General features: G+C 36.3%; 1 protein-coding gene across 1 annotated transcript in view; it reads left to right on the plus strand.

Moving 5' to 3' along the window:
- Window positions 1-13,837, plus strand: part of NAV3 (neuron navigator 3) — a 648,555-nt gene that overhangs the window by 358,862 nt on the left and 275,856 nt on the right. Inside the window, exons 2-3 of the mRNA XM_056114248.1 lie at window positions 6,059-6,176; window positions 6,814-6,866. Coding sequence (XP_055970223.1) covers window positions 6,059-6,176; window positions 6,814-6,866 — 171 coding nt within the window. The remainder of the gene's footprint in view (window positions 1-6,058; window positions 6,177-6,813; window positions 6,867-13,837) is intronic.

Raw genomic sequence — 13,837 nt, forward strand, 5'->3', positions numbered from 1 at the left:
ATGTCATAATTCTGAAAAATATATTACCACCTATTTTATTATTTTTTTAAAAAATTTTATTAGTGAAGCACCATGAGGTACAGTTGTAGACTTACAAATTTTTGTGCTTGGGTTTCATTTATACAGTGATCAAGTACCCATCCCTCCACCAGTGCCCATTTTCTACCACCAAGGGTCCCAGTATCTCTCCCATCCCCTATTCTCCCCATTCCACCCTTCTTTGTGGCAGGGCATTCCCCTCTGTTCTCTCTCTCCTTTTGGGTGTTATGGTTTGCAAAAGAGGCATTGAGTGGCAATCATGTCTGGTCTATAGTCTACTCTCAGCATGCTTCTCCCTTACCACCTATTTTATAGCTCAGTCAAGGTGCTGATATTAAATAGTTTGATTATTTTCTCTTCTCTTTTTTTTCTAATTATTTTTCCACTACTTTTTTTTTTTTTTTTGCTTTTTGCTTTTTGGGCCACTCCTGGCAGTGCTCAGGATTTACTCCTGGCTCCTGCTGGTGCTCAGGGGACCATATGGGGTGCTGGGAATCAAACCCCGGTCGGCCACATGCAAGTTAAAAGCCCTACCCCTGTGCTATCACTCCAGCCCCTCCAATTAACTTTTCATAGAAATAAATCCATCACAACTTTGGAGTTCAGGTCCAAAACCTGAACATGAGTTCACCGTTTAATTGTATTTATTTGAACAATGAATTCTAATGACAGTTGGCAAGATTGTTTATATAATAATATTATTATCATAATATACTATCATTTTGGGGCTGGAGTGATAGCACAGTGGTAGGGAGTTTACCTTGCACGAGCCAACCTGGCTGACCCAAGTTCAATTCCTCCACCCCTCTCGGAGAGCCTGGCAATCTACCGAGAGTATCTCACTGGCACAGCAAAGCCTGGCAAGCGACCCATGACATATTCAATATGCCAAACACAGTAACAACAAAGTCTCACGATGGAGACGTTACTGGGCCCGCTCAAGAAAATCGATGAACAACGGGAGGACAGTGATACAGTGATACTATAATTTTAATGGAATTTAAATTTCATTATTTAATGGCTTGTCCTTGCTTCTTTGCTTAAATACCCTCACTCCTGGCTCTCCATGGTCTTCCATTTTTTGCCGTCAGCTTATATAGAAAATTTTAGATAGAAAAATATGTTTATATGTGGTTCATGCAGTAGTTTAAGTATACATATTTTATTTTATTTTATTTTTGCTTTTTGAGTCACACCCAGTGATGCACAGGGTTACTCCTGACTCATGCACTCAAGAATTACTCCTGGCTGTGCTTGGGGGACCATATGGGATGCTAGGTATTGAACCTAGGTCATCTGCATGCAAGCAAGTACCCTACCCTCTGTACATTGCTCCAGCCCCAGTATATATATTTTAATATTTCCTCACATAAATTACAAACTTTGTCCTATGTTTTGGTTTGGTCTGAATTTTAGGCTAAAGCAAAAAAAAAAAAAAAACCTAAACTAAACCAAACCTGTCTCTGAATTCAGGGGTCACTCCTGGTGGGCTCAAGGGGGTCAGGCAGGGATCAAACCCAGATCAGCCTCATGCAAGGCTCATCCTACCTCTTCTATTATCTCTCCAGCTCCAAGATTACAACTTTTTGAAAGACACTGATTTGTTTTAAGAGTTAATAGCCTGCCAAGCTACCTATGATGTATTCAATATGCTAAAAGCAGTAACAACAAGTCTCACAATAGAGACATTACTAGTGCCCACTCAAGCTAATCAATGAACAATGGTAGGACAGTGATACAGTTCTACATTGTCTTTTACATATACTCATTAATGAAAGTAAAGTATATAGGGTAAAATAAAGTGTACAGGGATTATTTTTCATGGATATTAACTTGAGGTTCATTTGTATATTAGTACAATTTGATTATACTTATTCCCACTCATATCAGAACTATCCTCTAAGCCAATCTTCACATGTAAGAGATGCTGGATAACTCATAGTACCTAGACATCCTATGATTTCTGGAACCAGTTCTCTTCTTACAAGAAATATTTTTGAACTAAATCTAAGATATTCCTAGCAAAGTCTTGAAAGAAACCTGCTGAACTTCCATGTTTTCACACTTAAGTCCCAGGAGGCATCTAACTAGAAACTGTGACACAGTGCTCATGCATTTGAAGAATGAAAACATTCTTGCTTTCATTTTTGACACATCCTATTCTATGAGTTTAAGTAATTACTTTATTTTGATAAAATCCAGGAAACCAGTGGCTTATGGGGATTCTTTCATAAAGGAGGATTGGAAGATATGGCTAAGAAGATGGTGGGCAGCCTTAGAGTTAGTTGCTTTCCTCTGAATTTGGAAGGCAGGCGAAATTTTCTAGTGGACTGGAAAGAAAGAGATGAAGGCAGCTCAGAAACTGAGCATATAACTTCATCCTTTATTGCCAAACCTCTCAAGTTCTTTAGGCTACACCCAGTAGTGTTTCAGGCTTACTCCTGGCTCTATGCTTAAGGAAGGCAATCCTGGCTGGACTCATATGTGGTGCTGGGGATCCAAGATTTGTCAGCTGCATGCAAGACAAATGCCTCTGTACTATCTCTCTGGCCCCTTGACCAATAAATTTTTGAAAGCCATCTTGTCAAAATGATGATAATAGTAAACATTTTTTCAGGCAGTTCTGACACAATTGTGTAAGTTAAGAATTATTATTGTTATGCTTAATTTTGATAAGAATAATCAGTGGTTTAAAAGGATTAGCACAGGCTCCAGTTTCTTTGGAGGAAGGTGTTCCCTAGGCCTTCAAATCATCCTGACTGTAGAACTCATGTTCATGATCTTTGTGGAATCTCAGACTGGTCCTTATAAGTAGCTGCCTTTGGATATTAAAAAAAAAAAAAAGTACAGGGTGCTGGGAGATACTACAGTGGTTAAGACACTTATTTTGCATGTAGTAGGTGACCCAGTTCAATCCCCAGCACAGCATATGGTCTCCAGAGCAGCACCGGAAGTAATCCCTGAGCACAGAGCCAGGAGTAAACCCTGAGCACTGCCAGTGAGGTCCTAAAACCATAACAAATGAGCAAAAGAACAAAGTTCATTTCTGATCCAACTTGAAATTCCTACTAAAAGGCTTCTAAATCATAGTATACTTTCAATTGTTTTTGGATAAGGAGAAATGTTCAGTGTTTTAGACTTGAAAAGCATGAAACCTTATAAAATAAAAATTTATAATAATACAATTAGGATGAATCTTAATTGAGAGAAATTACTGTAAGTAGGAAAAAAGTTGCATGTTTAGAAATCACATGCTTGTTTTCTAATTCAGAAAATTATTGTTCAGATTTGTTAAAGTCACACATTGATATTTTCAACATCATAGACACAGTGAATAACATAGTAGCAAGACATTGTATAGTGGTTTTGGTGTGCATGTGTGTATTTGTGTGTGTGTGTGTGTGTGTGTGTGTGTGTGTGTCTGGGCCACACATGGCAGTTCCCAGCACTTACTCCTTGCTGTGTGTTCAGGAAAAATTCCTTGCAGTGCTCTGGGGACCATAGATGATACCACAGATTGAATCTGGGTTGACCACTTGAAAAGAGCAGTGCCTTATCAGCTGTATTAGCTCTCTGCCTTTTATTACATAACAGGATGCTCTAGATTATTTGTGCATATCACCTCTATATTATTATGCCACTTTGTATTTTTGAAAATACTCTTTCCCTTACGTATTTCATTTTGGAAAGTTTGCACGTAATATTCATTTAAAAAAAAGTAGCAGCTGGGGCTGGAGCAATAGCACAGCCAGTAGGGTATTTGTCTTGCACATGGCCAACCCAGGTTCGATTCCCACCATCCCATATGGTCCCCTGAGCACCACCAGGAGTAATTCCTGAGTGCAGAACCAGGAATAACCCCTGTGTATTGCCGGATGTGACCCAAAAAGCAAATAAATAAACAAATAAAATTTAAAACGCGAGCAGCCTTGAACAGATAAAGAGAATCCAAAGAGGAAACTTGTTGAGAGTGTAGCTGGGACCATGACTCCAGTTCAAATATCCACAGCACATGTGATCCCCTGAACAAAGCTAGGCATGGTCCCTGAGGAAACCATGTGCTCCCCCAATAAAAAAGCTAATATCTTCAGTTTTAGTTTTCTTTTTCAGTTGTGCGTGGGTCTCGGCCGGAGCTGCCGCGCGGGTCCGGAAAGCGTCCTGGAGTGTGGCAACGGCTGGGTAGTGGAAGTAGTGTCGAGAGTGGAAATCTGCCAGTGGGGTATTTATCTGGGTAGGGTGGGTCTCCTGTGCACAATTCGATCCCTGGGTGGTTGATGGAAGCAGACAGGGCAGGGTAGGGTGGGGCTCCTGATTAGAATCCCTTTGTCACCTGTGGTGGTGGGAGCAAGCAGAGAAGCTCTGTCCCTGGGTCCGCCGAGCCTGGAGTCCAAGGTCTCAGAGAGTTCCACTTATCTTGTTCTGTGGGTCTTCAGTTTTGCGTGGGTCTCGGACACTACTTCCACTACCCAGCCTTCGCCACACTCCAGGACGCTTTCCGGACCCGCGCGGCAGCTCCGGCCGAGACCCAAAAGTATATATTGATTTTGTTTACTGATTTTGTTTATATAATTTGTTTGTGTGGCTGACCCAGGTTCAGTCCCTGATACCACATATGGTCCCCTTATCCTTACCAGGAGTGATCCCTGAACACAGAGTCAGGACTAAATTCTGATCAAAAATGGGCTAGGTCCTCAAGCAGTACATTCTTTGCAGTGCCTGGGGGACCATAGGTGATACCAGGAATTGAATCTGGGTTGACCACTTGAAAGACCAACACCTTATCAGCTGTACTAATGCTCTGTCTTTTATTATATAGCAGGATGCTTTAGATTACTTCTAAATATTTGTTACCCTTTTGGTATTTATTATTCACAACTTGTATGCACAACATACCTTTTTAGTCTAATTTGTCCAAATTTCAGGCATCCCGCTATAAATATTTTATTTTGTTTTTTGTGGGTCACACCTAGTGGTACTCAGGGGTTACTCCTGGCTCTGCACTCAGAAGTCATTCCTGGCTAGCTTGGGGGACCATATTGGATGCCAGGGATTGAATTGGATAGGCCATATGCAAGACAACTGCCCTACATGCTACACTATCTCTCCAGCCCAGAATTTCCATTTTTTGTTTTATTACATCATCTATCATATTTTGTCTGGTAATAAACTTCTTATTATATTAATGTGAGCCACCCAGAAAACCAGAAAGTCTAAATACTTTCTTATTTTCTTATAATTAGATTACATTAGTTTCTATTAGCAGAAACCCAATAACATTTGAAAAAGTGTTAACATTTTATTTTTGTGGAATGTTTTCATCATTTTGCGTCTCTTTTTAATCATAATCCATTATGGAAGTCTCTTCTCTCTGCCAGATTTCCCACCTGTGGTTTATAATTTACTACTCCTTTATCTATTGCAACATCTGAGATATAGCTGCATTTTCTTTCTCTATTCTTTTATGTAAACACACTTCAAGTGTCTTATAAATGGGAGATGGTAGTTGGCAAGTAAGTAACTTACAAGTTGCAATTAGTTCATAAATTAATGCCAACATATATCAATACAGTATATCACACAACAAATTTAATGAAATCCTCTCAGAGAGATAGACACAACATTTTAGAGAAAGATTCTGTATAAATCAGCCCAGGTGGCTTCCTTTCACGAGGACAGGCAGGATTATTTTCAGTGCAGTTGAAGCAGGGGAGAGAAAAGCCCAGACTGATTTGCAAGCAGTTTCCTCAATACTCATTGGAAAGGGAGTTTTGCTTTGTCACAAGTGAGCAGTCCCTGATTTTGAAAGAGAATGAATCATTCTCCTTTGAAACAGGAGATAAGTGGAAGAAAGCTGTTTAAAAATTATTTTTACAACTATTTCCTTTTGAGCTATGACTTCTTAAACTGGAATGTGATCCAGAATAGCTTTGCTTTGAATCCAACATTTGTCTTAAGCATTTTCACTGTCTCTCTCTTCACTCGCCTCATCTCACTTATTTCCTCCCTCTCTGTTCAATAGATTTACACTGACTGGGCCAACCACTATCTAGCAAAATCGGGCCACAAGCGGCTGATCAAGGACTTGCAACAGGACATTGCAGATGGAGTACTGCTAGCCGAAATCATCCAGATCATTGGTAAGAACTGCCCTCTGAGAAAACCAAAGAAAGTTTCTGCTTCTTTGCTCTTTGATAAAAACGCAAGTTCATTACAAACTAACTTGCTCCATGTGTCTTTGAGATTAATGTAGTACTCTTGTGATTTAATTAAACATGTTTATGTGAGAATGTTTGAAAAAAAATGGCAGTTTGGCCCTACTTTTAAATGTCTTGAACTGTATCTTTACATACATTGGATTGTCAGAAATGAAAGCTTCATTAAACCATATGTCTCCCATGTGTGCATTTTGTTAGCTGGAGCAACTCATACACTCTGAGATTCCTTGAAACTGTATCCTGATCTAGCAGGGACAATTGTGAAAGGTTTCATGTCAGCAGTCATTTGGCACCAGCTTAAGAATTAGCAGCAACTTCCTTCTCACTCACTTTTTTTTTTCATTTTTGCCTGATTTGTACATATGAAATTGGCGGCTGTTAACAAGTGTGCCCTCTTGTACACTGCGTGGGAGACAGAGTGAATGTAGCAGCAGCATTTTGCTTGGTGGTTTTTTTTGTTTTGTTTTTTGCTTTAGGCTCCTTTTTTGTATGTGTTTCACTTCATGGCTTAAGCATGTCGTTCTTTTTTTCTCTCTTTTATTTTATGTCTTGGCTTTAGCAAATGAAAAAGTTGAAGATATCAATGGATGTCCTAGGAGTCAATCTCAGATGGTAAGAATCACATTTATTCTAAATGAATGCTTATCTGCACTTCCTGATTTAACTGCATTAATAAATGGAATTGAAAGTTTTTGCAATTTTGCAATTGAAAGTCTCTCTGCTTAAGAAATCATTTGATGACAATAATATATATTTCTTTGGATATAATTTATGAACAGTTGAGTGTGTATGACTACTAAATAACATGTTTCAGGTGTTTTATCAGATCTCTGACTTGTTTCTGTTGTTCAGATGTCTGAATATTTTAACTTAATACTGTCTGAGTGTTAATAAATCAAATTTCCAAATGGAGGCTTTTTGAAGAACAGAATTTGAGAATTGGTTTGAAGAAGTGAGCTTGCATGTGTGTTTTAAAAATATAGAAATAGTGTTTTCTTTGTTCATGACAAAGTCCAATGTAAACACATAGATCTTCAACACTTTGGGAAATAGGCACACTGTTGGAAGTTTTCTGAGTACTGACTGAATGTGAGATATGATTATTAGCCTTTCCAGAAAGCAGTTAAGCTAAAGTACCAGACCTCTCTTAACTTTACCAAATGATAAAGCTCAGAGTTTTATAAGAAAATAATGAATTGATAAATGGCTGGAATACAAACTCAACACTCAGTAAAATAGCAAAAACTTAATTTTATATAACAGCCTAAAACACTATGTGTCTCAACCGAAGACACATCAGCAAGTATCAGAAATGACAGCCAAGTCGGCCAAAGGAGGCCTCTTTCCCAAAACTCTCTTTAACACTGAATGGAAATTTTAAATAAAATTAATGAGAAATTAATTTAATTTAATTGTCAGATACTGGAAGAATGAAAAACAATGTCAACCATCTTTGTGTCAGAAAACAAATCCATACTTCTAGAAGAATTTTTTTTTCAATTTATTAACTTGCTTTTCTGGTGGGGGGTGTGTGTGTGTGTGTGTGTGTGTGTGTGTGTGTGTGTATGTGTGTGAGTGTCTATCAACACTCTTGGACTCTTATGAACTTATTATAATGATATGAACTCTATGTAAGCAATGTGAAAAATAATCACTGTAAAGAGAAATTCACTGTAAAAATGCTTAGATTTTAGGAAATTTGCTCTTCTAATTGCATGAATTGAAAACACATGTGACTATACGGGGATTATTTATAATTGTTTTCTGAAGTTTTACTGAAAGCTATTATAATACCTTCAGGACCCTGCTACAGTAATATATGATATTAGGAAATATATAAGTTAACTGTGTTGAAGAATTTTCATGTATATTATGAAACTAACTAGTCGATCAGAATGACAGTAATTGTGTATATTTTACTAATACCTAAAGTGATATGAATATGCATAACATTGTTGCTACAAACTGTCAAGAATTATACCTGCTAAAAGATTTTTAATATTTTACATTTAAGAGATCTAAAGTCCGCAAATATAATGTAACATTTTAATGTTTTTTAACCGATAACTATTGGCTTATACTTATGTTGGATACTATAACCCTTTCCTTATTGGCTTTAATTACAGAAATTCTGATAAAGAATCAAATTAATACTTCATGAGGGGAAAAAAAAACCTCTAAATCACTTAACAATAGCTAGAGATATAGTTAGATATTTATCTGAAACTCTGTACCGAAGATTTAAAACTCTGTTCAGATATCATCAGACTCTAAGTTTTGTATTGCTTTCTACTCCTTATTATCCATAAAATATCATGTAACATTTATGATACATGCTTTGTCAAAATTTCTGCTTCAGATAAAATGTAAAAAAAAAACTTAAAAGTCTAATAAGTGGAAATGGAAAAAAAATTAATTTTTGCAGTTAGAAAAATGCCAGAGTCACCTTGAATTTTGAGTGAAAATTACTAGGATTCTATTTTTTTGAATGGGTTAAATTTTGAATCTGAAATGGACATATCCTCAGTTTGCTCACAAGAGATAAGTATATAACATTTTGGATGAATTTTTCTTGCCTCTGTTTTTAAAAATTGACGTTAGTACTATTATTAATGAGTAAAAATTCCAGATTTTAACTGAGGCAAGAAAGTAGAGGAAAGAGAATTACGATAGTATGACTAGGTTTATGAATTTCATATATCCAGTCCAAACAGGATGTTGCCAGTTTTTTATTGCATAGGAAGCAAGAAGAACAGCATTAGTAATATTGAGTGCTAGCCTTACTCATACAACTACTGTGACACATCTTTTTGATATTTGATCTTTTTTTGGCATTTTGTTACTGCTTGTGGTTAATGACAAAAGTAAGGTAAATCTAGGTTTACAAATATTTCTAGTCACCATTTGTCATTATTCAAGTTTAAAACTTGATAAACTTTGTTGGAACATTTTAAATGCTTAAAAACAAAAGCTTTGGAGCCAGAAAGATAATACAGTAGGTAGGGCACTTACCATGCTTGCAGCTAACCTGTGTTCAATTCCTAGCACATGGTTACCCAAACACCACTAGGATGATCCTTGAGGCAGATCTAGGAGTAAGTCCTGAGTACCACCTGGATGCCTCACACCCCCACCCCAAGAAAATAGAAGTTCTATAGTATGAATCTACTATGTAGTAATGAGTCCCCATAATGACCAGGCAGTTCATAATTAGCACAATGAACTGAGTTTCAAGTTGACTTGGAGGGAATGAACTTAGTGTATCCCAGAAACTGACAGATGACTGCTATATAGACACGTAGTTCCTAAACACAATATCATTTTACAGAAGGTGCCAACCTAAAGGTCATATAGTTATAGTTGAACACAGCAAGAACTTTGGAAGCGATATGGGAGCCTGAATCTGTAGGCCAAGTTAAGAAGGTACTGTGTTGAGCCATGGATATTAAGTTATCAGTAGATACTTGCTTAGCATGTGTGAAGTCTCAATTTTGATCCTCAGCACAGAAAAAATATACATATATAGAGAAGAAAAATAAGAAAATGCTTTTGTTATTTTAAGACTGTCAAGGAGACTTTGAAAGATTTTCAAAGTTTGAAAGATGAACAATCTGATATAAATATTTAAAAATAGTACTATGGGAAAAAATCAAACTTATGTTTCAGTAAGTCAAACTTGATACATCCACTGGAATTTTGAGTAAGGGGTGATTTTAGCCAATCAGCACATGTTACTGATGTACTAGTAAAAAGTAAGATATTAGGTATAATATTTCTAGTGCATAGGTAAGACTGAAGTCATGGACAGGGATGAAATCACATATCTGTATAAAGGCAAAAAGGAAGAAGACTGAAGTTCTCCCATTGGAAATCATCAACATGTGATACACAGAGGTTTTCAAGTTACAGGGGAGAGTAAATAGAGCAATTTATCATTGAAAGAATGGATCAGTAGTGGGGATGTGCATTATTATCCTTAGAGAGCTATGGTAGCTTTAGCTACTAGGACTAATCATGTGACACAGGACAAAGTGAGATAAGCAGAATGTGTCAGGTACTGCTAAGTGCTCTGTAACCAACTAATCATGTTTCTGCAAGAGGTAGTTAGTTCTGGTAATTAGAATAGCCTCACTGACCTTTAGCTTGGCATCTTCTGTAAAATGATCTTGGTGTTTAGGAACTATGTGTCTAGAGGCACAGATATACACATATGTATATCCTGAGTTTGATTGGAAGCTAGTTTCTGATAGAAAGGTAGCATAAAAAGATAGTTTGATAGGAAGCCAGTGTAAAGAGAAGTAGGCAGGGAATGTGGTAGCAATGAGAGGAGGATTTGGGAACTTGGGGAAACAAGAGATAACACAAAATTTGAAAGCAATTGGCAGAGAAGTCCAGAAACTTTAATATTGGAAAATAGTGGGGAGTGGGGATGCATTTCCCTTTTTATCTTGTTGCACTGACTTACGATTGTCTGAAGATGTGGTTATTTAAACTGTGTTATGTATGGGGCCAGAGCGATAACACAGTGGGTAGGGTGTTTGCCTTGCACGCGGCTGACCCAGGTTTGATCCCCAGCATCCCATGTGGTCCCCTAAGCACTGCCAGGAGTAATTCCTGAGTGCAGAGCCAGAAGTAACCCCTGAGCATTGCTGAGTGTGTCCCCAAAAATCAATAAATAAATAAACTTTGTTATATAGACAATGAAGAAAAGAAATAACTTCAGAATATTATATGATAGTTATATGCTCTTTCCAATATGTTTTCCTGTTATCTGATAAGGAAAATGCTAGTTCTATTCACAGAATGAGTAAAGAAAACCACTAATAATCTTTTCAAATAACATGGGACAAGAATCACATATTTAAGCAAAATGTAAATGTATTGTATCATTAATTTTTAGCATGATTCTTGAGAGATTTTTATACCTGTTTATTGTTTTCAAAGTTATATTTTGAAATAAGTTTGAAACTCAGTCCTTTTCCTGAAAAACAGAACTTCTCAGAGCTTATTCTAAGCTATATTTAACCTCACCCAGAGAAGTTACAAATTTGGATGACACCTGTTGAGTAATTTTGGGGTGGGTGGCATCAGGATTCAAAATATATGCTACATGCCACAACTTTGGTGAGATTACATGAGGAAATAAATGAGTAAACTATAAATACCAAGAATTTCCAGAATGCCCAACAGATTAAATATAGCAGGAAAGAAATGCCCAACATTTATTTGAAATGTAGAGACACAAGTGCATGGCTCTTAAGACAAAAATGTAAGATATGTAAGGGAAAAGTTGTTTTGAATACCAATTTTTATTTATTTAAAATAGACCATTATATTTATACTTAAAGATCTTCACAACAGCATACTCTCTAGGAAATTTGATTCTGTGAAATAGTGCAAACACAGAATTGGATTTTATCTCATACCTAAGGATATCACAGTTCCTTTGCCCTATCTCTTTGCTCCCTTTGCCTTACCTTAGAAACTCAGTTGTTTTTCCAGGGTTGGTACAGAGAGTAGGGTGACTGCCTTGTACCTGGCTGAACACATGTGGTTGGTCCTCCAAGCCGTCCCTAAACACAGAGCCAGGACCAAGTCCTGAGTAACATGGATATGACCCTAGAACAAAAACAAAACAATACAAAATAGAAGTGGAGTTGTTTTTCTATAAACATTTTTAACCTATCATATTGTATTATTTAATATTTTCTTATAAGAAGATATTTGGAATATGTCTTCCCTATTTTTATTCATATAAGATAAAAATTTGGGTTTCACTCTTCTCAGTTCTCTGATTTTAAGTCTTAGGGTTAAGACTTACAGAAAATTCACTTTCATGGATTTCACAGGCCTCTTATTTCATTTTTATACTTTACAGGTGTTTCTGGACACAGAAAATATCCCTATAGTAAAAGCACCCTGTGCTTTTATCAGCATTTTGTTCTTTATGCTTTCACTTCTAAGTCTCACAGTTTCTAATTGCTGCTCTTCTTAAGGATCTATTTAGGTGAAATAAGAAGATGAGGTCCCTAACCAAGTAGGGAAAGATAAAATGCTGGAATGCTCTTAAAGGTTTAATAAAATCTTATAAATGGCGCCTTGAAGGATTCTAGCACTATGACTCACAGTAGTGTAATATTGCTAAGTTAGTCCACTCACATGATCCCTTGCCATTTTTGAAACTGTTCATCTTCTAGAATGGATAATAAAATATAGCTTCAAGAAGACAAATGCTTTACTATAAATATAGCTCTGATCTCAAGTGAAATACTATATAAGTATCTTTATTTTGCAATTTCTTTAGTGACATGATTTTTTTTCATATAGGTTTAGAATTCAGAGGGTTAGGCATTTACTACTAACCGTAGGAACTTATACTTAAACTATTAATATATTACACTAATGATTTTTAAAAGTAAGTACCTCTCTGATATTTTTTGCTAGTAATTTGAAGGTCAGATGAAAAAATTAAAGTAACATGGGGGAGGTAATAAGAGGAAGCATGTCATGTAGACATGACAAAGGACATTGGTATTCTAATTTTGAATGTGGCCCAGGATAAAAAATTCAATAAACAATTAGTCTCTGCTCGTTGTTGTACTAAGGAAATAAACTGATGAACGCTAAAGTCCAATGTAAATGACTTCAACAGTATTATAAACTCGAATACCTCAATACAAATCATTTTAAAATGTCAATCTTAATATTGACTTGCTGAATTGATTTGACAATAATTAATGACCAAACATCAAGATTTCTGTTCACTATTTTTATTTTATTAGAGATATATTTGGATTTTTCCATCATAAACAACATTTATAGTAACATAAGAAAAATATTTTGTAAACTACACATTAGATTTCAAAGAAAAAGAGCAGCAATGTGGAAATCATATTTTATAGGAATAAACTGGGATACCAGTTTATTTATTTAGAAATAAAATTATTATTGCAAGAATGTTTTTAAGCATGTAATTCACATTATAGAGTAGTTTAATTTTTTCTTATTTGTACCAAAGTAAATTGATCTCTGTTATTAATGGGATGGATAGTAATAACTGAATAATTTTGGACTGAGTCCCAGATTTCATGTATTTCATTGACTTTATTTTTAGAAGAAAGTTATAATTGTTTGTGAAGAAAATTATTAAGCTTTGGTTATTTGTGTGTAACTGTTACCAAATTTAATTATTAATTATGATATATTTAAATTTTTACTACTTTAAATAATTAAGAATCATTTCACCTCATACTTTATCTTTTATTTATTTGGGGGAGGAATTGGGTGGTGGTGGTGCTCAAGGTCCACTCCTAGCTCTGTGTTCAGGGATCATTTATGGGGCCATATGCAGTGCCAGTGATCAAACTGGGGTCAACTACATTCAAGCACCTTACCCTCTGTAACAGTTCTCTGGCCCCACTATTTTTTTTTTTTTTTGGCTCCCAAGCTGTTCTTAGGGGCCTAGGGACCTACCTGCTTGTCTTTCAGTGTAAGGACCTGATGACAGTATGCTACTGAGGTCCTGGGAACCTCAAGGGCCACTCCTAGAGGTGCTCTGGGAACCACACGGTGCCAGGAATCAT

Source organism: Sorex fumeus, unplaced genomic scaffold (assembly GCF_029834395.1).
Source record: "Sorex fumeus unplaced genomic scaffold, SorFum_2.1 ptg000003l, whole genome shotgun sequence".
NCBI classification, from domain to species: Eukaryota; Metazoa; Chordata; class Mammalia; order Eulipotyphla; family Soricidae; genus Sorex; species Sorex fumeus.